The 26,068-nt window shown below is 37.0% G+C and overlaps 1 protein-coding gene across 4 annotated transcripts in view; it reads left to right on the top strand.

The window, feature by feature from the left end:
• OXR1 (oxidation resistance 1) overlaps positions 1 to 26,068 on the top strand; it is a 273,902-nt gene that overhangs the window by 213,177 nt on the left and 34,657 nt on the right. For 3 of the 4 annotated variants that reach the window (XM_069854519.1, XM_069854518.1, XM_069854520.1), the window contains 6 exons: positions 5,263 to 5,370; positions 6,419 to 6,538; positions 11,234 to 11,386; positions 18,082 to 18,266; positions 21,174 to 21,964; positions 25,527 to 25,695. In XM_069854519.1, the coding sequence (XP_069710620.1) occupies positions 5,263 to 5,370; positions 6,419 to 6,538; positions 11,234 to 11,386; positions 18,082 to 18,266; positions 21,174 to 21,964; positions 25,527 to 25,695 (1,526 nt within the window). The remainder of the gene's footprint in view (positions 1 to 5,262; positions 5,371 to 6,418; positions 6,539 to 11,233; positions 11,387 to 18,081; positions 18,267 to 21,173; positions 21,965 to 25,526; positions 25,696 to 26,068) is intronic. The other variant, XM_069854521.1, reaches the window with a different exon arrangement.

The following is a 26,068-nucleotide window of genomic DNA, read 5'->3' on the forward strand; positions in this document are numbered from 1 at the left end:
ATTTTTGACTTATCTGTACACATATTTAAGTGACTGCCTAAGGTAGAAGTTACTAGGTAATAAGGCCTCATTTGTCTTATGTCTAGATAAGAATCTATAACTAAAAGGTCTTACTACTGAGTACAGGAAAGCTACTTGAAATGTTAATAGCTATTTTTCAACAAAAGTGATTGCACATAGCAGCGTGTTTGTGTGTGTCAAAGTTAATGTGGTTCTGAATAAGCAGTTCTAGTTTTCTTTTTACTCTTTCATTAATCAGTATCTTTCAGTCTTTATACTCAAGTCAGTATACTGAAGGAAGCTTATTTTTGAACCACTTCGAAGCACCAGCTGGCCTGCTCAAGCCCAATTTGGATTGTTTCAGGGAATAAAATACTGTGTTCACGTATATGGTGGTGGTTTTTAAGAGGTTTACTTGTATGTGAACACATCTTGCCATTCTGTTAAAATTGTGAAACAACATAATCGGTGTTCATCATCCCTCTCCCCTCAAAAGGGAAACTTTTCCATGAAGATTCAGCATAGTGCTTGAATATTCACATGCTTATTTAAAATCCTAACATGCTGAATAACATTTAAATAGTTACATGCATAATGTATAGAAAGTTTGTTTCCTGCAAAGGAAGGAATTACTTTTTGCCCTTTCTTTCTGTATTGAATTGGGTAAAAAATGATTGGAAAAGCTGGGGTGGCTGTGGTATGTTGTGTTTTTTCTCTGTTAGTTCTTAACTTTGTGGAAAAGTGTAGTTAATTGTTTCACCTTTTGGCAGTTCAGATACTATTTTTTTAAATAGTAGAACATGCAAGAATTTGGGAAGTTGAATACAGGGAGATGCTTCAGGAAGTCTTTATTATATGAACATTTTCTTTGTTTTAACAAGATCTCAGTGCTGGTCTTTAAAATCCCATGTAGTGTGGAGATCCAACTGTGCAAACTTTACAGCCAAGTAAGAAAAGGAAGCTCATACGTGCCATTCTCGTGTTTGTAATTTGTGAGACAAACCCTTTTTTGCCAAGAGCTCTTACCAGATGGTTTTATTTCTGAAGGCTTAGAAGAGTGAATGCACTCTTAGACGTCTCAAGTTTTGTGGGTTTTAATTGAATGTTTTATTTTAATCTCATAACCTAAGCTAGTCTAATATCTCAGTCATTAAGTGGTACTTCAGCAGTGTCTACCTAGCAGCTAACCATTATCCTCCAAAATTTATTTGAGAGCTAGCTTTTGAATTAGACGAAACTTTTGAATATCATTTTACAGTTGGTTTTAGTAAACTTTCTGTACTATGTAGAGCTGCTGTTCTTGTTACCAGTTTTCTTATCTATGAAATAAATGGCACACATCTGGTCAGGTTAAGGTCCTATTTTGATTTCTCTTTTAGTACCAATTAAAAGTGACATACGAGAATATTCATATTTTTCATGTGTATATGTGTGTGTCAGAGTACTGAATTACTAAGAGATACCGCAATACAATCTTTCATTCCTGAAAGACTAGAGAGCTTTTCTTAGCTTAATGTCTTCCTATATAAAGAACTGTAACAATAGAACTAGAAATTTTATCTTTAAGCTGATTGCTATTTCTTTGGCAATACTTATCTTTTTCCTTTAATGAACACAGGGTGACAAATGCACCTTTACTAAATAATAATCAATTCTGTATGGAAAGGAATTCTTTAACTATTACTCTTGAACCTTAATTGTGTTAGTATCCCAAGCTGCCTTCTTTTTATGTGTTAAACTGTAACAGCTTTCATAATACCTTGTTTGAAGCACTTCCTCTTGTAGGACAACCCACTTTTCTATTTAAAGCATATAGTTTGCTTCTTTGTATCTGTAAGTTATACTTTTTTTATTCCTGTACTGTCAACATATGTTCACTAACAAGCCATATCTTCAAAAACAAGGTTACAAAGAGAAAAAATTTCTTTTCCTAAATTCTTGGGGCCAAAATTCTTTTCAGTGTTAAGCTTTGGATCATTTAAGTGGGAATACATTTTGAGGAGCAATTAAATTTTTATATCTACCTTTGCTTTGTACCCAATTGTAACTATGTTTGCCACCTATCCTCTCACTGCAAATAAAATGTATTAAAATATTAAATACTTAATCACCCAGTATTAACTCATACTGTAACCTGTAGATGCATATTCTTCCACTCTGGCAAAATAAAAAATGTGAAGAATGAATGTGCCTTGTTGGATTTCACTGAGCATATGATGCTTGTTAGTTATATGGCATATACTAATTCAACTGGAACAGTCCACAGCAGAGTATGGCTGGAAGCAGGGTAGCCCAATGTATACTTTATTATTTAGCTCCACTGCCATGGAGTTGGGAAAAGAGAGTGTTTTAGTCTTTAGGTTGCAAATGCTGCCTTTTTCTGTCTCACTGTATAAGGTCAAGCTCTTCTTTCAGGGCAAGCAGTACTAAAAGCAGCTAACGCATGCATGCTCTAACACTCTTCCTTCCCTAACCTCGGTTTTCTTTTGGCCCTGGTTCAGTTATTCGGGCAGGATCATCATAGAATGGTTTGAGGTGGAAGGGACCTTAAAGATCGTCTTGTTCCAACCCCCCCTGCCGTGGACAGGGACACCTTCCACTAGATCAGGTTACTCAAAGCTCCATCCAGTCTGGCCTTGACTGCCTCGAGGGAGGGGATATTTACAACTTCTCTGATCAACTTGTTCTAGTGCCTCACCAGCCTCTTAGTGGAGAATTTCTTTCTAATGTCTAATCTAAATCTACTCTCTTTCAATTTGAAAGCCGTTACCTCTTGTCCTACCTCTATATACCCTTGTAGGAAGTCCATCTCCAGCTTTCTTGTAGGCCCCCTTTAGCTACTGGAAGGCTGTTCTAAAGTATCCCTGAAACTTCTTCTTCTGTAGGCTGGACAGCCCCAAGTCTCTCATACTACCTTCATTGGAGAAGATGATCCCTCTGATCATTTTTGTGGCCCTTCTCTAGACTTGCTTAAACAGGTCTGTGCCCTTCTTATGCTGGGGACCCCAGAAAGGAACACAGCGCTCCAGGTGAGGTCTTGTGTGAGCAGAGTAGAGGGGCAGAATCACCTCCCTTGACCTGCTGGTCATGCTTCTGATGCAGCCCAGGGTGCAGTTGATTTTCTGGGCTGGAAGTGCACATTGCTGGGTTGCATTAAGACTCCTAGCAACTAAGACCCCCATGTCCTTCTCAGCAGGGCTGCTTTTCAAATAGCCTGTATTTGTGCTTAGGATTGCCCCAGCCCAGGTGCAGGACCTTGCATGTGGCCTTGTTCAACTTCATGACGTACACATGGGCCCACCTCTCAAGCCTGTTATGGTCCCTTAGTGCAGCCATGTTGGCTGTCAGCTATCAGTGCCTTGTTTTCCATGTGCCTTAAAAGTAAAGAACATCTACCTTTCAGTCTAACAGCAGTTGACAAGGCATACGTGACATGGCGCTCCCACTTCTTAGTTAAGGAAGTGAGTGAAAAGCAGCATACATAGTGGGTATGTAGTCAGCTAATGATATCCATTGGATTTCTCAAGAGTTGTGTAGAACATACACTATGAAGAAAAATGTGGTTGTCTTTCACATTCACCCATTTCCTACTTTTCCCGTGAAAATTAGGTAAAGAAAATGGAATCTAAGAAACCGTTCTTTTCTATAATTGTCAAGAAAACTTAGTTTTAAGTGAATAGCCTGAAAATAGAAGGAATATTAAACCCGTGAATGATTAGTCCCTTGCTTACTACTTGTAGAGTGGAAGGTGTATATCTTCTGCAAATGTAAAAGGCAAAAGGATGCTTAAGGCCGAAGTATGAATTTTTTTTCTACCTGTGCTTCGTATTTAGCAGCACAAATCTAGCTTTGTTTATGTTGCTTCATCTTCACAGAATCACAAAATGGCGTGAGTTGAAAGGGACTCACAAGGGTCCTCGAGTCCAACTACTATCCTTGCATAGGACAATGCTAAAATTCACACCATGTGTCTGAATGCATTGTCCAAATGCTTCTTGACTATTGTTAGACTTGGCACCATGACTGCTTCACTGCAGAGCCTGTTCCAGTGCTCCACCACACTTTTCCTAATATCCAACCTAAACGTCCCTTGACGCATCCTTCTGCCATTCCCTGTCCTATCGTTGGTCACCAGCTAGAAGAGCTCCTCCTGCTTCCCTTGTGAGGAAGCAGTGAACTGCAGTGACATCTCCCTTCAGTCTCCTCTCCTCCAGACTGAACAGACCAAGTGACTTCAGCTGCCCCTCATACAACTTCCCCTCTAGACCCTTCACCAACTTTGCGTCCCTCCTCTGGACACACTCCAGTAGCTTGATATTCTTTTTATACTGTGGTGCCCAAAACTGGACAGAGTCCTTGAGGTGGGACTGCAGCAGTGTAGAGTAGAGCAAGTAGAACAGGATAATCACCTCTTCTTTTAACATCTTAACCTTTTAACTGTTAAGATGTACTTTGTCCTGATATTGTGTTTATGAAACCCTGTGCCATTATGCTGGAAATCTTTTTTGGTTGTATACTTCCTTGTCATATCTTCGTGATTCTTAAAATTCTTGTTATGAATTCTTTATTCTGAAATACTCTCTGTGAATAGAACCTTTTTCCTTTTATTTTCTTCTATTGATTCATATTGAATACATTTTTTGGGAGACGGGGTGAAAAGTGAAAGCTTGAAAACTCCTTCCTGTACTTGGGAATCACCTACTCAAAATACTTATGCTCCATCTGCTATCATACTGGTTGCCCTGGTTTGCTTCTGTATTTTTGCTTTTCATCTCCGTGATGGATTTTACTTGAAAGTCAGATTAAAAGAACCTTATTTCAATAGGAAGAGAGCTTTTTCATCTGTAGAGATTGGTTTGACTTTTCTGCTGGTGAAGAGCAGAGAACAGGAGTTCGAGGTGGGGAATGAAGGATTCTATGAAACATGTCAATTGCGTATGGTTCTAGTAGTAACCAGCAGTGAATTTATAGACAAGAAGTTCTGGTGCAATAGCTAAGCCTACAGCTGAGGTTGTGTGGCTGCCGCCTCTGGCTGCCTGGTAACAGTGGGAAAGCAGGAGTGTTTAGATGGGGCTGCAATACACTAGTGTTTAGGGAGTAGATATGTCTAGAGGTTGGATTGTTTGGTGGGGCAATCATAAGATATAAAGACTGGAAGTTCATCAAAATCTCAGTAAACCTACGTGTGATAAATTTGTAAGCCATTATTTGAACTAACTGCTTACAGTTTGTTTTTTTTTTCTTTTTCCCCAATTGATACAGGTGGAATCAAGAGATACTTTAAACAGTATTGCCTTGAAATTTGATACAACACCCAATGAACTGGTTCAGTTAAATAAGCTTTTCTCCAGAGCAGTCGTTCCTGGACAGGTACTATTGCACTATATATGTAATTTATCCAAGAAAAACCTTTTTCCCTGTATTTCTCATCTCTACCCAAGCAAGCATTAAAGTATCTCTTATTGGTTTTCCTATTGGCTCTGTAAAAAATGTGGGTTTTTTTCATTTTTCTGTAGTTTGTGAATTCCTTATCCCTATTAAGTAACAGCCCAAAAACCGAACGTGTAATGAAGGTACCTGTCTCTCTCAAATAGGATCAGAGGACTTTAAATATACTTAGTCATATAATAACAGTTGGGTACAAGCTTAATTGTTACTTTGCAAATATACCAGACTGTTTACCAACTCTAGCCCAGAAGACAAATTCAGAGTACAGCTTCCAAACAACATTCCTGACTGCATATTACTGCCTGTCATTCTATTTTAATAAATCAAATAATGTTTCCATTCCACTCTGAAAACTTGCTGTCTTTACTGGCAGTATATGAACTATCATTCACTTTTTATAGGTCACTATTGCTTACATCTCTTTCTTAGTTTTTTGGTTGTTTTTTTTTCTCTTGCCTGCGCTTTTCTCTTTCCCTGGAAACAAATGATGGGTCAGTTACAATATTAACCATTGGCAAGTTGATTTTTTTTTTTTATTTTATTTTATTTTTACATTCAATGCTAAGACCTATGTCTATGAACTTTTCCCCCAGGCTGTTTCTTGGTTGCTCAGAAAACAGAGTAATAGCAAGAGAAATAATTGGACAGGTCTTCCTTGGACACTGTATTGGGTGTTTCTGGCATGCTGTATGCTTCTAATGCTTTCTATCTGAATGTTTCCTCAGTTACTGTGACTGAAAATCAGTCTTATCTCAAGATAACATTTAAGAATGAAAAAACCTGAAATTTAGTAGTACTTTGTGTGGTAATGCTTATTCCCTCAAATCATAATTTCTGTTAAAGTTAACAGGAGCAAGAATGATTTTGTGTAGCAAATTTTGAGAAAGCATAGCAAATATACCTGAACTGTTGGGAAATCTAAAGTAAACACAAAAGCATAACTTCTAACTTCATTATATCTTCTTTATAGATTTTGTATGTTCCTGACCCAGACTACATTTCTAGTGTGGACAGCTCCCCCTCTCTAAGTCCTATAAGTCCCTTATCACCTACATCTTCCGAAGCAGAGCTTGACAAGGCTACAGTAAATGTAGGTATATCTGTTGTCCTTGAAATTAATTTTCCCTTACCAAATAAATGCTACAGATGCTATGCTTTCTTCTTAAACTATCCTTTCCTTTTGGGGAGAAAGTACTTTAAAACACTGGGAGTTCAGAAGTAAAATAGAAGCTTTTTTAAAGTAAATACAAGCTTTTAATCTTTGTAAATGAGTCTTCTACATGGAAACTGATTGGAAGGCATGTTATTTGTAGCAAAACAGTGTTCTTGCACGCTGATTGAAATACTAGTTCCTATTGCATTTCTGTATTTGTTACCTTTCAGAACTAAAACATTTGTTTCTCATCTTATTGATAGTTTGTGTAGCAATGATGTAGCTAAAAGGTAAGAGCTCCCCTCAGATGCAGGGAGGGAGATGTAGAAATGTAGGAGGGGGTTCTCAGTTTCATTGAGCAAAACGAATGAAGAAAAATAAAGTCTGTTTCAGTGATGGGCTGAACAGAGTTGATAACAGCTGACTTCTTAGTAGTTCTACCTTTGTAGACCTCCAAATACTAAAAATGCTTAGCTGTCAAAGCTGTTATGTAATTCAGCTCAAATGTAGATTTTTTGGCTAGGTCTAAAAGCTTTGTAAAAGCATATCTTTCAGGAACACTGGTTTGCTGTCAACAGAATTCCATGGGAAGAACTCCAACCAGGAAGACGCAGTATCAGAGCCTGAGCTTCTCTGCAATTTATGCAATTATGACCTTATTCAGATGCTTCTTAATGACACTACTGTTCTTTTCCCAGTTATCTTTTTCTCTCAAATAAGAAATTTTATTGATAGCATTTCTTTGTAGTGCTCATTTAACTGTCACGTGTGTACTCCAGGATTCTGTGTGCTCAATGTTTAGGAAGGCTTGAGATTTCAAGCATCCGTTTTATTTATTTGCTTGCATGACTTGATCCAGAGAAGTTTAAATATAAACGTATTGCTTTCTTGCTGAATGGCTTCCCCAGCTGCATTACAAAAGCTGTGATGACCCTTCTACTTAAAATTACCTGTTCTTGTGAGATGTCTGATGTCACTTGTGTTGAATGATTCGTTTTATGGCAAACCAAAGGTGTTGTAGCACAATAAATAGACTAGCTTGCAGGAATACATTCTTACAGTTCAGTCTCAGAATGACTGTAAATGCTAGGATAGGCCTTTCCGTATAGCATGTATTGAGGAGTTGCTCGAGGGAAAACTGTAAGTGTTACTACTAGAAATCAGAGTGCTTTCGACAATACACTAGATCCCATGTCAGAAAAATATCTTATTCTTGCTTTCGGGCATTATTTGTATATGTTTGTTTGCATATAGTGGGTAAGGATGCTTAATAGGGTAACCATACTTGTGACTTTTTATTGACTCTATGCACATAACAGAAATAAAAGCTTTAAACTATAGAAGAAACATAGTAGACTAAAGTATTTTAAAAGTTAAAATCCTCTTATGCAAAATAGTTTGTTCAGTGTAGGCAGTTCAATGTTGGCAACAATTTCAGCATTAAATTTCATTTGACTGATTCCTAATGTATTGTTACAGAGCTATTTTGTGTATCCCATTACATGTTGTGGATCACTACAAGTGGTTCTTAACTGCTTCAAGGAAAGTAAAATAAACGAGTAATGTGACAATATGTAATAGTCTTCATAGAAGTTTCTGTTTCTGAGGTCTTTCAAAGTACATGTGAGGAGGGAAAGGATGGTCCTAAATACAGTTTGTCAAAAGAAAGCAAAGAATGTGAATCACTCGTGCCTGTCTTTGTGAACTGTGTGTTTGTGGTTTTGTTTTTCACCGTTTCTCCAACACAAAAAGCACTCAACTTCTATTTGAACAGTTAAGGCTGGAGGGTTTCATTCTTCATCATAGCATCTGGTGTTTGTTTCTCTTTCCTCTCTTTGCTGATTGCTATCCTTATGAATGAGAAGTACTAGCGTGCATTCTCTAGTGCCTTATATTGATGTCTGTCTCCTTTGACTATCCTCCAGTTTTAACTCTAGGCTTGCAGTTTAAATTTAAGTGCATTTCAGGGTAAAGAGGATGTGTTACTTTGCGTATATAATGTGAAAGTGTCTTCTCTTTGTCCTATGGTCATTGCAGTTAGTGAATTCTTGCTAGAAATTGAATAAGATGACTAACCAACATCTCAATGTCTGAGGCAAAATAGAAACTAAGATGGGCTCTGTCCTTTTGTTTGTGTTTTGTTTTATTTTATTGGAGTAGCTTAACAAAACCATGTGGCTACATAGAAACATTTGTAACCTTGTTCAGGTTTTGTGTGTTGCTACACTTCAGTGTGTATTTTCGTTAAATTTTTTGAAGTCTACTACCAGTATTATTCCTGCTTCTGCGTTGCATGGCAATGTGAATGAGAAATAGCTGGCTTATTCACAGTAGATTTGAGTATCAACTGGGGACTCTTGCAGCCTCTTGCCAAGTTATATTTATCACAAAGGTGACCATGTGATTTCTTAGGAGTAAGGCATGTACAGAAAGGGGAGTCGTCTCAAGAAAGATTTCTTTTTGATTCTATCTTCATTAGCTTTTTCAGCAAAATTTGTCTCAGTATTCTACAAGTTGTTTTGGGTTTGTTTCCTTTGAACTAAAATTAAAAGATGCAAGTGAAGGCTAAAGTAGTGCCAGAGAGATGATGAACTGAAAACAGTAGTGCGTAATGTTCCTGGATATTATTAATGGCTCTTAGCTGCAATCTGTACTAGTGAAAAGAACTGAACAGAAAAGCAGAAAACCAAAGGGAACATAGAAATTCACATTTTTTTATAAATATTAAGATTTTATTAGTAACTAAAAATAGCAATTATGTTATGGAATGGAAGTCTTTACATGTTGATTAAGCTCCAAAACATGGTTGCCTTGACAATAATACAGACTCTGGTGTGGTCTGTCTGCTCTATGTGTAGCTTTTATTCAAGATCGATTTTTTCACTGTCTGTCCTGTCCCTGGTAGGGTTGCATCTTCACTACTTTGTTGGGTATAAGCAAGGTGGGTAACTCTTCCTATTATCTGCACAGAAAGGTCATGAAGGAAATCCTCTGGAAGTTATATCCAGGCATGTGAAAGGCAAAGACAGCTAGGAGCAGCCAGAGTAAATTACCAAGGGTAAATCATGCCTGACCAAAGTGATTGCTTTCTGTGATGAGATGACTGCCTCAGCAGATGAGACGAGCAGTGCATGTTTCTTACTTTGAGTACAGCCAGGCCCTTAACACTGTCCCAAAACATCCTCTTTACAAACTGGGAAAATGTGAACTGAATGGGTGGAATACAAGTTGGGCTGGAAAAATTGGCAGGATCTTTGGGTTGAATCACTTTGGGCTTAAAGTGATTCAGCATTTGTGTGTGACTGGCTACTTTTTGGGTTTTATTTTCTGTGTTAGTGGACAGCTGCAAATCCTGTAGGGTTCTGTTTGGGCTAATATTGTTAATCTGCCCGTTAGTGCCCTGAATGATGGGACAGAGGACAGGATGCACAGTCAGCAAGCCTAGGATGGGAGGGGCAGTAAAAATTAAGGCAAGTGCACTGGAAGGAAGGGCAAGGGCTGTTCATCAGAGGGACACCAATACTCTGGAGAGATGAAATAACAGACAGCTTGTTGTTCAATGACAGCTAAGACCTGCCTAGGGCAGGAGCCCCATGTGGTAGTGCAAGGTGGCAGCTGGCTAGCTATGTAGCAGCTCTGCAGTAAAAGAGTAATGTCCTGGTGGAGGCGTTGAACAATGTCCACTTGTGATGGTAAAAGCTAATCACGTGCCCAGAGGAATGCCAACAAGTTATGGAAAAGTTATTCCCCTGTCTAGGGAGTCTGTGAAGCTATATTTGCAGTGCCCACTTCTGGCACCTTCAGTAGCAGACAAAGATTGACATGCTGGAGAGAGACCAGTGGAAGGCCATTAAGATGGTCAGGGAATGGAAAGATACAAGGCATAAAGATAGACAGAAGGCACTGGGTTGTTTGTTTGTTTTTGTCTGGAGAAGAAAATATTATTGGACAAGTTGATTTTTGTGTTGTACTACCTAGTAGACAGATTAGAGGGAAGAGAAGAGTCAGGGTCTTCAGAGGTTCATAGTAAAACAGTGGACAGCAACAGCTGCAAGTTCCTGCACAAGATGTCCTAATTCAATAATAGGAAAATACTTTTCACAATAAGTGTGGTTAAATGCTGGAGCAGGTTTCTTGGAGAGGCTGTGGAATCTCCAGCCTTGAAGACTTAAACTCAACTGGAAAGGCCTGAGCAACATGATCTAATGTAGGCTTAGGCCTGGTTTGAACTCAGGGTTGCACTAGCTAAACCTCCTGTCATAAAGTATTGTATAAAGTTATGGAAGGATAACAGAAGACATCTAGTAGGACTTCTGTGGAAGCTCGAAAATAATCCTTTCTGCTAACTTCTGGTCAAATTTTGCATGTGACAGTATACTAGATGGTTTCCTTTTGTGAGTTCTAATCATTATTTCATCTTTATTCCCAGGTTGCTTCTGAATATCTTGGCCCGCTTGCATTTCTTGTCATGGGCTGGTTAAGCTGTGCTTCATAAGTTATGTATGCTGTGCTTTAAACTGCAGTGGATTTGAAACTCTTTGCTTTCATGTCCAAGGAAAACAAAAATTAAACAATAATCCTTTAATGAAAAAGGCAAGTCGCTAAGTTCTTTGTTTTTATATTCTCTTCTAGGATCCAGATGGTGTCCAACGGAAAGAGTCTGCTGCCTCACCAGCACATGCGAGTGTTCGTCCTGCAAGAGTGGTATCGTCCACCTCCGAAGAGGAGGAAGCATTTACAGAGAAATTTCTAAAAATTAATTGCAAGTACATCACTAATGGCAAGGTACTTAAAACATTCAAGTTTTACAGTTACTATATGGGATGTAAAACTAAAGTACATTTAAACCATAAACATACAGTAAAATTTAGTTACTAATAGATAGATGGATCAGCTAATATACATACATGTGTACATAAATATATGGGGGTTTTATTCACTGTTTTCTTTGGATTTCCAGACCACTTCTTTCTTAGATGTGATGCAAGCAGTTAATATGCGATTAACCTGTGACTAACTTCTCTGTAGACATGCTGTTAAGTGATTCCCTCATGTTGAGGGCCTAAGGTCTGTTTGCACCTTATGTTAGTGTCTCTCAAAAGTAATTCTCTTCACTTACAGGGGAGAATAACATCCCTTTGTTTCCATTTCCATGAAGTGGAAAGTGTGAGCAGAATTAAACTCTGATTCTGCAAACACATGCTTCTGTATTTAGTATAGTGTAGTAGAAATCTTGATTTATTAATTTTTTTTTTCTTTGAAGTAGTTAAAGTTCTTTTGGTAGTGCCATTACACAAATGCCTCCAAGTTAGTGGCACCTATTTAACTTCCTTTCCTTAATTAATGTTCCATTCATAGGTGGGCAAGTCTTGTGGAGATTTTTAGGGACTGAGGTCACATAAAAAGACTTTGCCCCAGAACACTTTAGGAAAAAAACCCAAAATGTAGTGCTTTCCCACCCCACAGAAAAATGACTATTAGACACTTTAATGAAAAATCATGCCTTCACTCAAGCTGAATAAATGCAAAGAAACTCGAAGTACCTACAGTGCTTACTCCTTCACCTAAATTTTGGTATGCATATACAAATACTGCTGATTCTATCATCAGTAGGTTTGCAGGTATGTTACGCTGATGATAAAACAAACTGAGAATCTCATAAAACTGCTTTTTTTGGGTTGTTTTTTTTTTTTTTTGCTAATGGCAAGGATTGCTCATCTATCTGTGTCTTTACTTGGAGCCTTTTACTGGCACATACATATTGGCAAAAGTCATGTATTAAAAGATGGTAAGACAAGTACTGGAAAAGCTTTGTTTGTTACTTTGTTCCTCTTTGCAGCTGTTCTTGCTTCACTCCTTGCATTGTCCATAGGTGGCATTTTTCAGTTGATCCTACACAAATCATTCGTTGTTACTTTTAAGTGCTCTGATGCAGAGGAATTGAAAACTGAGCCTCTGTTAGAAATTGGCTGTACTGGAAAAATATAATGTAGGGTTAAAGTTTACAGAATGTTATTTATATGCTGTAAGTCCGCATCAGAATTATTATGAGATTGTTCAAAGCATCTGTCTTTTGACTTGCATCTTTACAGACTATCTTCTGAGAGCCACAAGGCATATTCCGTTTCTAAGACGCTGTACAATCTACCACAGTGTCAGTCCATGTTTGGGGAGTTGGGTGGAGAGAGAAATGAATGCTAACTTGCTCTGATACAAGTGTCAGATTTCTTAAGTTTAACACTTACTTTAGTCTTTGTGTCACGTGTAGGACTGATGTCCTCTGGCATTGTAGTTGTATCCTTTCCTTAATAAATTTCCTGATAATGCAGGAATATAGGTCTTTAAAAGTTTTCTGGAGAAAGCTTAAAAGATTATTCTTCTGCTTCCCAATGTAGAAGTGATTTCTGAAACTAATTGTTATCTGCTTTAGAGGGCTTCAAATGTGAAATCAGTCATCACTGTGACTGATGCTTTTAAACTGAAATCTAGTAAAAGCCTCTTTTTCAACATGCTTAAATTCACATAGGTGAAAGTGCTTGCATCAAGGTACTGTCTCATTTCTCACTTTCAAGACTGGTTATTCTGTATATGTTTGGAGTTGGTTTTGGTCACACTTGTGACTTCCTGGATGAGCTTACGGGGATTATCAGGATGCTGTGGTTGGAACCTGGAAACATTTGCTCTGTTCTAAGATCTGCTCTCTGTTATCTGGTTATGGCTGTTGTTAAAGGCAGGGTGTTGGGCACTGTTAGAAACAGCGGTGCAAATATGCCACATCCTGATCAGACAATACATCAGAGTAACCAATGTGCTGCAGTGTCACACCTTAACTTCCGTTCTATTGAATATGTAGGCATGCCCTTTCTTGCAGCTACACTGTTTGCTGCTTTTTTAGAAATGTATGCGCTTATCTTTCATTCTTTGCATTGTTTGAAGGCAGAAAAAGGTACCTTAAACAATCTGCTTGATTGAAACTGAAACTATTAGAAGAGATTTGAATTCTTTGGTTTTTTATTACTCTTGCTAGTTTACTTGCTTTGTTTTGAAAAGTGGTAGGTAAAGGAAAATTACCAATACTAAGGCTTAAAAGAAGCCTTAAACAACCTGGCAATATGGACACAAAAAGTAAAAACGCTGTTTTTGAAGTGAAAAGGACAACACTGAAAGGTTCAAGTCGTCTGCAAGAAACAAAGTATAAAACTAAATTGACATCTTTGTGATAAAAGCTTTGTAAGTAGTAAATTACAGGGTTTGATCTGTCTCTTTCTAGCCACATTATTGGTAAAAATAATTTTTTGAAAATATTTTCAAAATTTAATTTGTATAAAAGTACTCAAAGAGCCGTTTCTAAAATGTTCAACAAATAGTTAATTACCATCGAAAGGATCTGTGCTGAAGACACACCATGGCAGAGTGTGACCACAAAGGAGAGGCTGGGATCATCATCTTGTGTTGGTATGGGTAGATGAGAACATAGGAAGGGCCCCCATGCTATTCTTTAGAGTAGAGAATATACTCACACTGAAAATATTTTCAGCAATTCAGCTGGGACTGAGAGGGAGCTTTCAAACTTTCTCCCTGTTCCAGAAGCAAGGAATCAGTATGATTTTGTAGGGAACACACTTTAGGCTATCAGTCTTTTTCAGTGCTTGTGAAATAGCAGGGAAGGTTAGGTTATTGAAAGTAAGCCACTAAAACCAGTATGCTGTATGAAATTTTTATCTTCAGTTATGCAAAACTGTGGTGTTAGCTCCCAAAGGCTTAAGCTGTTTTAGTTTCCATCTTTCAGGGGGGAACTAGTATAATGCAGTGAGTGGTTCTTGACCTGTAGATGCCAGGCTAGATGCATGTGTGCCCCTTCTTACATGTTTTGTTCTGATGTTAGTCATTGTTTTCTTTCAGCAGTTGAGTTTCTAGAACACTTAGAAACCCATCTTTTGGGTAAAAATCCACGTTTTTTTAAGGAAGCTTTTCTCTTGCATACAAGTTAGGAGGTAGTAAAGACAGAAGTTATGTTTTAAGAATCACAGAATTTTGTTACAGAAAGTGTCAAAAACACTGTCATGTCTGAATTGATACTTGAGACCAAGCAAAACGTTTCTGTATCTGGCTGTTACCTGTGCCTTACCTAGGTTAATGTTTAGTAATCCTTGGTAATACCAATAGAAAAATGACAGAATTAATAATGTGTAGTGTACAATTAAGAATCTCATTTCTAGCCTGTAAATTTGGGGCAGCAGCTCTTCTCTAGGGAAGTGCCCTAAAGTGTTAATTTATTAACTGTGAACCATATCAAATAACTTGTGAGCCAGAACAGAAATGTCGCCTCCTGTCATCTTCTAAACAGATAACAGTGAAATAGATCGGGTCATGTTAAGGAGTAATACAGCCAGTGTTTTCAAAATACTGGTGTAATCTTTCAACTGCTTATGGTCATTGCAAGTGAAGTGCTTGATCAGCTTCTTAGCCAAGTACAAATAAAAAGCTTGATAGTTCCAAAGGTTCAGTTCTCTGTTTTTCTATCAGTATTTTAAATGGAATTACACTTTCAGGTTAATTTTTATGCTGAGTATTTACATATAGGTGTTGAGGGTTTCTTCTATGACCAGGATAAGCAAGCTTTTAGGTTTCTAGCTGTATCTTTGGCTGGCACTTCAGTGGTGGTGTTTAGAATCTTCCATGCTTGTGAAGGTTTGGAGGTTTTCTGCCATCAGACAGGTCATTGTCAGGGTGTTCTAGGAAGGTTCCATTTACAAGAGAAGGTCTCTTAAGTTTGTTTTCTTTATGTAGTCAACCTTGCATGCTACTTTGGCTGAATACTTGTCTGCTGAGACATTGTATTTACTGTCCCTCAGCATCTGAGTCTCAACCAAGGTACTCTACAATTTCTTTAAACACATTTGAACTTGCTCTCAAAATAGACTTTTGTCCTGGGTATGATGACATTTTTTTAAGATATTGTCAAGCCTGGTCTGTGGGGTTTGAGAGAGGTAAGTTGGTGTGTTCTGAATTGCTAAAAAGTAAGCTGAAGCACAGTAACTCAAATGAGATGTGCACCTGGTTCTTCACACAGGTTATTCTAATATTGTGACTCTAGTGTTCAGATAAGCAATGTAACATTGACTTATGAAACTTATTTTGTAATAAAATAATCTTTTAATCAATTTTTGATCTGGACTGCCAGCTGAAGCAGTTTTTAACTTGCTTTTGAGAGCACAAATAAGGCATCGGATTTGATATTTGTTTAATAAAACCAGTTATTTTGCTGACACGAGTGGTGTCAGTCCTGACAGCTCACTCTTTGATAGAAAAATGTCATCTGCTTTTATTGCCTCAAGTCTTTTTCAGCCTCAAAAGCTTTAGCACTTCCTGTGTACTTAACTTATCAAGGCCGGATCATTTGTTCATGAAATAGTGAACAAGCAAAGACAAAATCTTAGTCTGAAATGAGTTCTCCAGTGAAGTTGATTACTGATTGCATCTACTGAGTAATGCATCATTTTGGAAGTTGGTGTTAAACATTTAAATCGTTCAGCAAGGGCAGTGATACAACTTTTTTTCTCTCCAACCTTACTGTTCTGAAGATTCATATGCAACGTGTGGGCAGTGAAAGAACAGAATATTTCACTTGGAAGTGACGTACAATGATCATCTAGTGCAACTGCCATCAAGGCTATGGCCTTGACTTTTCTGGGTCATATCTGGAGAATATTGATATAATTTCACTTTCCTATGTGGTCATTAATGAAAGAGCTCAGATTTAGAACTGATGCTGCTATTTGCATTATGTACTGAATTTACAGAAGTAGTATTTGTTGAAAGAGAAGAAATTGGTTTTTTGAGTAGACTTATGCTGACTTTTGCAGTCATGTTAAGTTTATTTTCTAGACTGCAGTGGCTATAACCAGGTGTAACCTTCTATTGATGCATCCTCTTGGAGTTTCTTTTTGCATCTTGAAAGTCTGTTTCCACAGTACAGTGCTGAGAAAGAAATACCAGAGACAATTGTGTTTCTCTGTCGTAAATAGCTTGGAGCTATATTAATATGTTCTTCTGACTTAAATCTTTAGCGTATGATCTGTACTCCGAACAACACGTGTAAAACCTGACTAAGCACTGAAGGACTAAGAGTACTTAGTGTTTGAGCTGCTTTTCAGACTTCCTTTACACATTTCTATAACAGTGATATCAGTGGTCATTGCTGCAGGCTTTAATACTATTTTGAGTTTGTTCTTTATCACTCTTAATCTTTTGTTCACTGCATGGCATCTTGTTGTTTCTTCTGTGAAGGTCATCAACCATCACAATGCTGGGAACAAATTTTGGAAGTGGGAAGGATTGTAGCTGTATTTCATGCTGTGCTGATATATCTTAGAAAAGAAGAGAAAACAAACAATCCCCCTAATACACATTTGTAATGACTGTGAACAGTTTCTGAGTGAGTTTGGATATTTATTCAGTTCCTGATAAGCTTCAGCAGCACATCCAGCAACTCTTGTGATTCTTTCACAGAAGTTCTAAATTGCTTTCTAAATTTGTTAAGTACTTAGGATCCAAGTTCTGTAATTGAAGGATCACTATCACCCTGCTTTAAGCTAAGCTACATTTCCTCCAATTCACAGTTTTAGCTTACTCTACTATTCTAACAGTTTAATGAATTTCTTTAGTGGGCAGCTGATGTTGGTGTTTGTTTCTAACACTTAAAAAAACGTGTCCATGTATTGTGAATTACCCTGGTAGCTGTATTGTGTAAGAAACTTGCAGCTTATGGTGCAGATATAAACTTTTATTTTTTTCATACTAGAAGTTTAAAATCTACTTTTATTCATGTACTGCAGCAGTATCATTGTGATTAAATCCATTCAAAGCTGCATCTTGAGGCCACTGCCTCTTTAAAAATCTTTAATATTTTTAATCTAGTTTCATTCATGTTAATGTATCTGTCCAATCAGTCAACAGATCCATTAAGTTATAATTACTTGCATCAGATACTGCTGTTGCTTTTGTATAAAGAAAATGATGATAAATGAAAGTTTTTGAAGATCTTTTTTTTTTCTTTGTTCTTTACTTAAACAGTAAAAAGTGTGAAGAGTTAAGAGTCAAATTTTAGACAATGCTTGAAGTTTCTTGCAAAACTAGCAATAAGCACTGTGGTTATGTGGGAAGGATGTGTCTTTACCTCAGGAGAGCTCTCTAGCACATTCTTCAGAGTGTGTAGGTTTTTCTTTTTTTTAACTCAACCCAGTTATTAAGTAGCTCTGAGGAACAAAACTTTCTTTTGGGAAAGTAGGAGGCATTAATTTTGCTTTCCTAGAGGAACAGTTATGTTTCTAGATGACTGCAAAACACAAGAAATTTGGTTAAATATAAATATGCTTTTAAAAAAATCAAACCCACCTTTTTCCTACAAAAAAAAACCAAGGAGAATAAGCTGAAATATGAAGAAGAAAATTTACCACTTCTTTTCCCTCTCATTTTAGGGTACAGTCAATGGTGTGCTGCTAGTGACGCCAAATAATATAATGTTTGATCCTCATAAAATGGATCCTCTGGTCCAGGAAAACGGCTGTGAAGAGTATGGCATCATGTGCCCAATGGAAGAAGTGATGTCAGCTGCTCTGTATAAGGAAATTGTGGACAGCAAAATTAAGGATTCATTAACCATGTAAGATAGTATAGCATTTATAAAGTTTTGAGTAAAAATGAACTGTAGACATATGATGACCATACAAAACTAGCAAAACTACAGGGTTTTTTCTGTTGTTTTCCTTTTGAAGAAGAGCATCAAAGACTCTCGGAAAGACCCTTGAGAAAGCTTGTTTTACTCTGAATTCTCACAGTCTGCCTACTATATAGATGAAATCCCCTTCTGCGTACATGGATTCAAATTTACTCCAATATCTTGTCTAAAAATCAGTGTATAGCAAGAGGTACCATACAGCTTCCTCTGCCCCTTCCACACTACAAAAACAAATACGCATGCATTTGATTCTTTGTTAATTTAAAAATTACAGAATAAAGAACTCCAAACTTTTATTGTTTGCTGTTTTCCACTTTCTTCTCAAACTAGCTTCACATACCCTCTTGTTGCTCTGATAAATGATCATAGACCAGTTTTCTGAGGTTTGTGTATATTTTTTGTGGTGTTAGGCCCTTTTTGGCTAGGGGAGGAACTGCACGTTTGCCTTTGAGTAAGAAGTAACGTGTACCATTTTTAGTTCAGTATCAGCAGAAAACTGGTAGTAGACATGTATCTCAGCTTGGCTTTATTTCCTGTTGGAAGTCATGTGTTTCTTGAAAAACTAACGTTTGTATTACTATAGTAGTACTTTTGGGGCTTTTGAAGTAGCATAATAACTTCAGCATGATTGCTTTCTAGAAGTTTTTTAGTTTTTTTCCAGAATGGGTTTTAAAAGGTTGCACTTCAGAATCATAGAATAACCAGGTTGGAAGAGACCCACCGGATCATCGAGTCCAACCATTCCTATCAAACACTAAACCCTGCCCCTCAGCACCTCGTCCACCTGTGCCTTAAACACTTCCAGGGAAGGTGACTCAACCACCTCCCTGGGCAGCCTGTTCCAGTGTCCAATGACCCTTTCTGATAGTGCAGGTAATAAGATGATGAAAATTAGATAACTCTTCTTAATCTTCCTGTTTGAAACATAATGTTGTTGCTGCAAAACTAGTCTTGTTTCCTAGTTTAGATTCTTTATGACTCAGTGTTGAATTTCAGATTTACTCTACATTCCCTGTTGATTTCCTTGCTTTTGTAGCATATGCACTTTTTTTTTGTTAATAACATCAATGTATAGTGGAACAAAAACATACCCAATAATAAAAGGTCACACACTGTGCGTTTAGAGCCCTGTATGTTCAGCTTGATTTATCTTTATTGTCAGGTAACTTCTAGCATTTTTTTCAGTCCTAGCACTTTATACTCCTTAACCATATCAAAATTTGAGGCATGTTTTTAAATTTTGGGGAAAAAAGATTCACATTTCTTAAGTCTGTAACCAGAATTCCCAACGGCTACATCTCAGTCTAGCAAGATCTGTGTGTCTCGAGGTATTTCAGACTTGAATCATGGTTTTGCACCATATGTTTTTTTTTCTAAATATTCTATTGTTATAATTAACCCTCTTCCTCTCCTAATTTTGCCAACTGTCAAACTTGGAAAAACAGTCCTAATACGGAAAATAAGATTATTGGAAACTGATCACAAACCCAGGTGTTTCTTTAGTTCTTAAAACTGTAATTTCATGTTGTAAGGTTTTTGTATATAAGTCACAATCTATGCTGAAACTGGAAAAATAAATCTGAAAATGTACAGATGTTTTATAGATTTTATGAACTGTAGGTGCTGCTTGTACAAGGAGCACATCTCTACCAATATAATCCTGAAAAATTAAGGAAAGGCCCAGTCTCTAGGTGAAAATCCTAAATTTTAATCCATATGCTTTGTAAGCAAAATTACTACATCAGCTTAAGCTTGACATCAACTTCATGTTAACACTTGGGTAGAGGCTGCATACGCTTTACCAACATCTGGAATTTTAGCACTATTTTTACTATGTAAGTAATATTACCTAACTGAAAAAAAAAATTCTGTAGTAATTTGGAGTAGGTTTAGATGGGAGGTTAAGGTATGAGCTTAAAAGCGTTTGATAGTACGTAATGGAAGATGTAAGGGGCTTGTGCTAGTAAGGGAGTTGATGCTGAGAATTCTTGTCAAAAGTATGTTTAAACCTGAGATTTTTTTTATGAGGTTGTGTACTGCTTTTTTTTGTTTTGACAACACTGGAAAAGCTTGAGTCATGAAGATGCAGTTCTAAGCGTGTTCACCGTCCCTTTGTAGTCCTCTCTTTCTAAAACCTGTAGAATTTCTGGTTAGCTTTTTCTGAAAGGCAAGTTAAAATAAGATTATTTCCATTGTGGAAAATGAGCAAGTTAAAAGAAGAACTTTTTTAACATCTGACATTTCTTCAACAGTTACCAACACTTGACATCTTCTCCTTAAACTGTTCAGCTGTACCTAGTGGTTTGAGATTCTGGGTTCCTGTTGTTCTGCATTGACTTGCTAAGATAGTTCTGGTTAGACCAGACGATTTCTGCCATTCAGTTCTTATGGTGAGCCAAGTGTCATCTCCATAATAGAACAACAGGGCTGATACGTGCTATTGTATTGGCCTCTTGGGTTAACAAAGCTTAAAAGGTTGTGGAGAATTTCTAACTTTAGATGTTAGGGCTATGTGGTGGCTTTTTGTTGGCTTTCCCGTTTTTACACTTTAAGTATTTCAATCTTGTTGGTTTCACAAGAGCGTGTCATTGTGAAACTGGTGTCATGATGTTGGGAAGTCCTATTTGTGTCATGCTGGCAAAAGATCTGCCATAAGCTTACCCTTGCCAAGACCATGTTTTATGCTTATTTCTTATTACTGATGCTCTGGATTAATTTTTATTTTTAGGTTTTGTTTTGCTTTAAGAGCCCCCTTAATTTTTTTCAGCATTAAAAAAAAAAAAAATTTGTGAAGAAGAGCTTGATATAACGACATTCTTATTTGCTCAACAGAGATGTAGAACAGTTGTCTGTAAGGGAACTTTGCCATTCCAAGAAAGCTGCAAAGAGCAATACAGATGAAATGGATTCCAGGATTCGGGACACAGGCAATGACAGTGCCAGTACTGCCCCACGGAGCACAGAGGAGTCTCTTTCAGAAGATGTCTTCACAGAATCAGAACTCTCTCCAATACGTGAAGAACTTGTTTCCTCAGATGAGCTTCGACAAGACAAATCATCTGGAGCATCATTAGAATCTGTCCAAACAATAAACCAGACTAGTGCTGAATGTTTAACAATCATTTCGGACTCAAGTGAAGCTGCCAGTGACTTGAAACTCAGTGTTGGAAGGATTAACATTAAACAGCTTGGTACCCACAGCTTTGGTTCAGAAAGTGCTGAAATGTCTATAAAGGAGGGACAAGAACCTAATGAAAATGTTGCAGACGTCCTCCAGCAGTCTTTGCAAGGATCACATGGTAGTGAAGGGCATGACAAAGAGGCAGACGTGGGCAACAATCAAGATTCCTCACTAGGAAAAGAAACAGAAGGAGAGAGTAAGATGGGAGAGCAATGTCCACGTTGTGAAGATACCACAGTCTTTCAAAAGGAAGAGGCAACTAGCAAAGGAGAAGTAGTGAGAGGGCAAACTGAAGACTCGGAGACAGAAGTTGAGGAGCTCCGCAAACTCTGGAAGACCCACACTATACAACAAACCAAACAACGAAGAGAAAACATGCAGCAGGATTCTCAAAAAGAAATTAATCGGAAAACTTTGGCTGCAGGAGGTGGACAATTAGAAGGTGAGTCAGTATTTATGGATACAGCATTAGCCTCCAGATTTACAATGCATCACCCTCCAGTACATCAGTTTTTGTACTTTTTCATTGTGTAGAACATTTTGCTCCATATACTGTTAAAATTTCTCTTAAGTTTGAAGAAGCACCAAAGTTATACTTTATATAAACCAGTGGGGAAGATATTGCTCGGGAAGTGGGAAACAAGGATATCTTTATTACTGTTATTTTTTTCTCATTGAAATTATATTTCTGATAATATTGAAAAACAGTGTATTTGTAGGGGAAATTTAAATGACTCTGTAAAATTAGCTGTATAATGCATTGATCACCATAGAGCTCAAAATTAGAGATGTTCTTTAGCAAACAGCTGTCTGTCACTTAAATTTGTATCACAGTGTACAAGTGTATGAATGAATTTCAAGGAGTGAATTTCATCTTATTTATAGCATGTCTACCTGGTTGATGTTTGTGGTATGAGCAACAAATATTGGAGGCTTAACACTTTCAGAACTTTGTTTCATTTGCATCTTGCCATACTTTTTTTCTGACTAGAATAAGGGTAAGCAAACAAAAGGCATATTTCAGGATAAATAGGAGCTAGATGATAAAAAAAGCTAATGATATGAATATGAGGAGAAGCTAGGTTATTTCTTGAGTAACTTTACTGCTCTGGAAAGGTCAGACCCTAGGATTATTAGTTGGAAGTTATCGTAAGTCTGAAACTACTCGATTAATATAATAAAATGCTGTGTCTTTTTTAATTAACTTAAAAATGTTTGATTTTGCTTTTTGAAAAAATTCATAGGTCATGTACTGATGCCTTGCCATGTTACTAATTGAGATAAATGAGTTTTAATTGTGCAATATTTTGGGGGCTAAAAAGGAAACATATCTATAGCAGCTGTCACAAACTAATAGGTTATATGTGAAGTGCATTTAAAGGTCTGATGTATGTGCTAATAATTAAAAGTTGAGATTGTATTGAATAGAGAGGTATGTATGTCACTTAACAGAAATCCATCTTACACCACAATATATATAATATGATAGTTTTGGAGGTTTTTTCCTCCTTCTGTCACAGAAGTTACTGAATTTTGAAATTTGAAACAGATTAATTGTTGCATCATTCTGTGATAAGTTTGGCTTTTGTGCCTTAAATATTAGAGGAAATAATCTGGCAAAGATGTCAACTAGCACTAGTTATTTGTTGTGACTTAAATGTAAGCACTTAATATTCTTTGCCACCTTTGCTGCTTTTCTTAAAATTGAATATTGTTTATAGTTCAGTTGTGCTAGATTGTAAAAGATTGTATCATCGAGTGACTCTCATTCATGAAGAACCTGCAATCTGTACAGGCACAGTGTGTATAGGTATATGTGACCAAAAACGTATCTGTGTAGTCAGACAGAGGAGGACTGGCTAGAAATCTTCCGTGTATAGTTTTATAGCTTCATTGAAGGTTATGGGGGTAAAATAGAAAGAAGACAAAACCAAGCACTAGTTATTTTTTGCGGATTAGTGTTAATTACTTCAGTCCAACATCAGTTGGAATTATTGTGTGTTTCTCATTCTTTTGTATTGTATTAGCAGAATGCGAATAGAACAGTAAATTAAGTTAATATTTCTTGATCTAGATGGATCTGGTGAAGTTCCTGCTGGCCTCGTCTGCAGGAAAATTTAAATAGAGCTGAGGTAGAAGCATATATCTATTGGTTTAACTCTTGAAGTTCACCAAGACTAAATATGAACCTACCATTTGTTGGTATTTGCAGCAGTGAAATGGTTCAGAGTTTGGAATCCATCTATCTGCTCTGAATGTTGATCAAGTGACACAATGCAAGTTGATAACTATGAGGAGACTAGAATAGCTAAAAAGTTCGCCCTTGGATTTCATCTTTTTTTTACTACACAAGACTCTCTTATATTCTCTTCTATTTTTGCAGACATGTTAGTAACCACTGGACTGAAATAAAAGCTAGATGTATGTGATACTTGGGAGAAATAATAATGGTCTGTGGTTTTGTGTGTGTATAAACAAGCTGAAATCGCATTAAAGATAACATATCAGTTTGCTACTTAGTTAGCTGGATATTGGCAGAGACTGAAAGTTAAAAAGCATGAGAGGCTCAACAGCCATTACTAAAGTCTTTTTTTTCTGATTAATTCTGTGTCAAATACACAAAAATATTTTGGAGAATATACCAAAACCAAGTATTTGAAATAGTCCTTTTGAGAACTGGGAGCAGGGCAAATACAATTTCTCTGAGCTTTGTCAGAGAAGTTCTAAACCACTACAGCTGAAAGACCAAAATCTCAAATATAGGGTCATCTTAAGAGTACTTCTCGAACACCGCCACAAAGTTTTTGTGCCAGTCTTATAAAGGTTTGAGTTGTTCTTATTTTGGGCTGGGGGGTGGGGGATGGGGGGGAAGGGACAGTATTGGACAATTTACCTTGGAACTTACAGACATATATGCATGGCTTGAAAGCATTTTATATAACTGTTTTATTAACACCATACTGTATGCTACAGGTATAATTCTGAGATGTTGTAACTGAAAACTGTATTTACTGAAAAAAATCTTTTATGGTGAAAGTCTGATTAAGAAAACATACAGTAGAGATGTTTATAGATCAAGAAGGTGATGTTTTCTGTGCTCAGCGTAACTGTAGTCTGTGTAGATACTGAGGGAGAACTTCAGAAAAGATGAGTGTCCTAGACTATTGGAACATAGATTTATGTACATGTAACACTAGAGGTAGGATAAATCCTTTGTTTTCATAGCTGATTGTAAGAACTCTTAAATTTACATTTTCCTTCCTTGTTTTAAAAAGTCTCCTCTGTCTGGAGCTCATGTTCTAGGATCTGGGCCATTAATCTCGCAGGGAAACAGTTTTGAGAAGGCTTCTTCCTTTACCTTGTGCTGTTTTGATAATCCAGACCTTAAGAGCAATCATATAATTCTATTAGTCCAATTACGTATACTACTCGAGGGAAAAAACCCGTACCACAAAGTCCAGTATACTTGACCCTGAAGTGGTGCTCATACCTTTGAAGTGTTTGATCTTGCTAACAAATTAAAATTCATCTAAATGCTCTATTAGTGCCAAACTTTCCATTTTTTAAATGAAAAGTAACTATTGAACAGTTTTGACGTATATGAGTCAGGCTGAAGTACCTATTTAATGCCATATCTTTTGCATTTGTATGGAACATCTTTTTAACAGTGGGAGGGTTGTCTGATTCAGTGTTAAGGAATATGCATTGACTATACTTAATGAAATACTCTCAAGCACAGATAAAAGACTATTCTGATGTGATCTGGGGCTAGGAGCAGAAATGAATGTTAGAATTATTCAGATGTGTTGTACTCTGAAATTAATTCTACTGATGCAATTTACATTAAGAAAAGAACAGATAATTATTACTGCCTATTTTACCTCATCTGTTGTTACTTATTTATGTGTGTCCTGTATACCTGTATTGCTTAATGCAAAATTGGCTAATAATTTTGTTAAGCTCTTTTGTACATTGTAGACAGCTTAGTTTTTGTTTGCTACTAGGTTCTTCTCTTACGAAAGAAAAAAGACGACATCGATCTCACAAGTTTCTGCGTCTCAGAGTTGGAAAACCCATGAGAAAAACATTTGTTTCACAAGCAAGTGCATCAATGCAACAGTATGCACAGAGGGATAAAAAACATGAGTACTGGTTTGCTGTTCCTCAAGAAAGGTAAGAAGGAGGTAGACTGCAAAAATCAAGACTTTCCAATAGGTCTTTGAGCTTGTTTTTTTCTGCACCATTAAGAATATTTCAATGACTGTGTCTATAAAGCAGTGCAAAAATGTCAACAGCTGAGGATGCTGGTGATTGGCTTAACACTGGAATACCTCATTACCGTTCTGAAGTTTTACTGATTTACTTGAGTTACGCAGCCAGTAGATTCTCATGATATTATTTAGGCTTGTGCTTGTAGCTACTAAATAATGAGAGAAAGAGTCAAGTAAGTGGTGTCTGTTGAAGGAAGTGAGTTCTGCAATGAACTGTTTATTGTCGTTACCTGTGCTTCCCATTATTTTGAAACTTTCTAAATATCCTCTCTACT

The sequence above is a fragment of the Phaenicophaeus curvirostris genome, chromosome 3, assembly GCF_032191515.1.
Source record: "Phaenicophaeus curvirostris isolate KB17595 chromosome 3, BPBGC_Pcur_1.0, whole genome shotgun sequence".
NCBI lineage: Eukaryota > Metazoa > Chordata > Aves > Cuculiformes > Cuculidae > Phaenicophaeus > Phaenicophaeus curvirostris.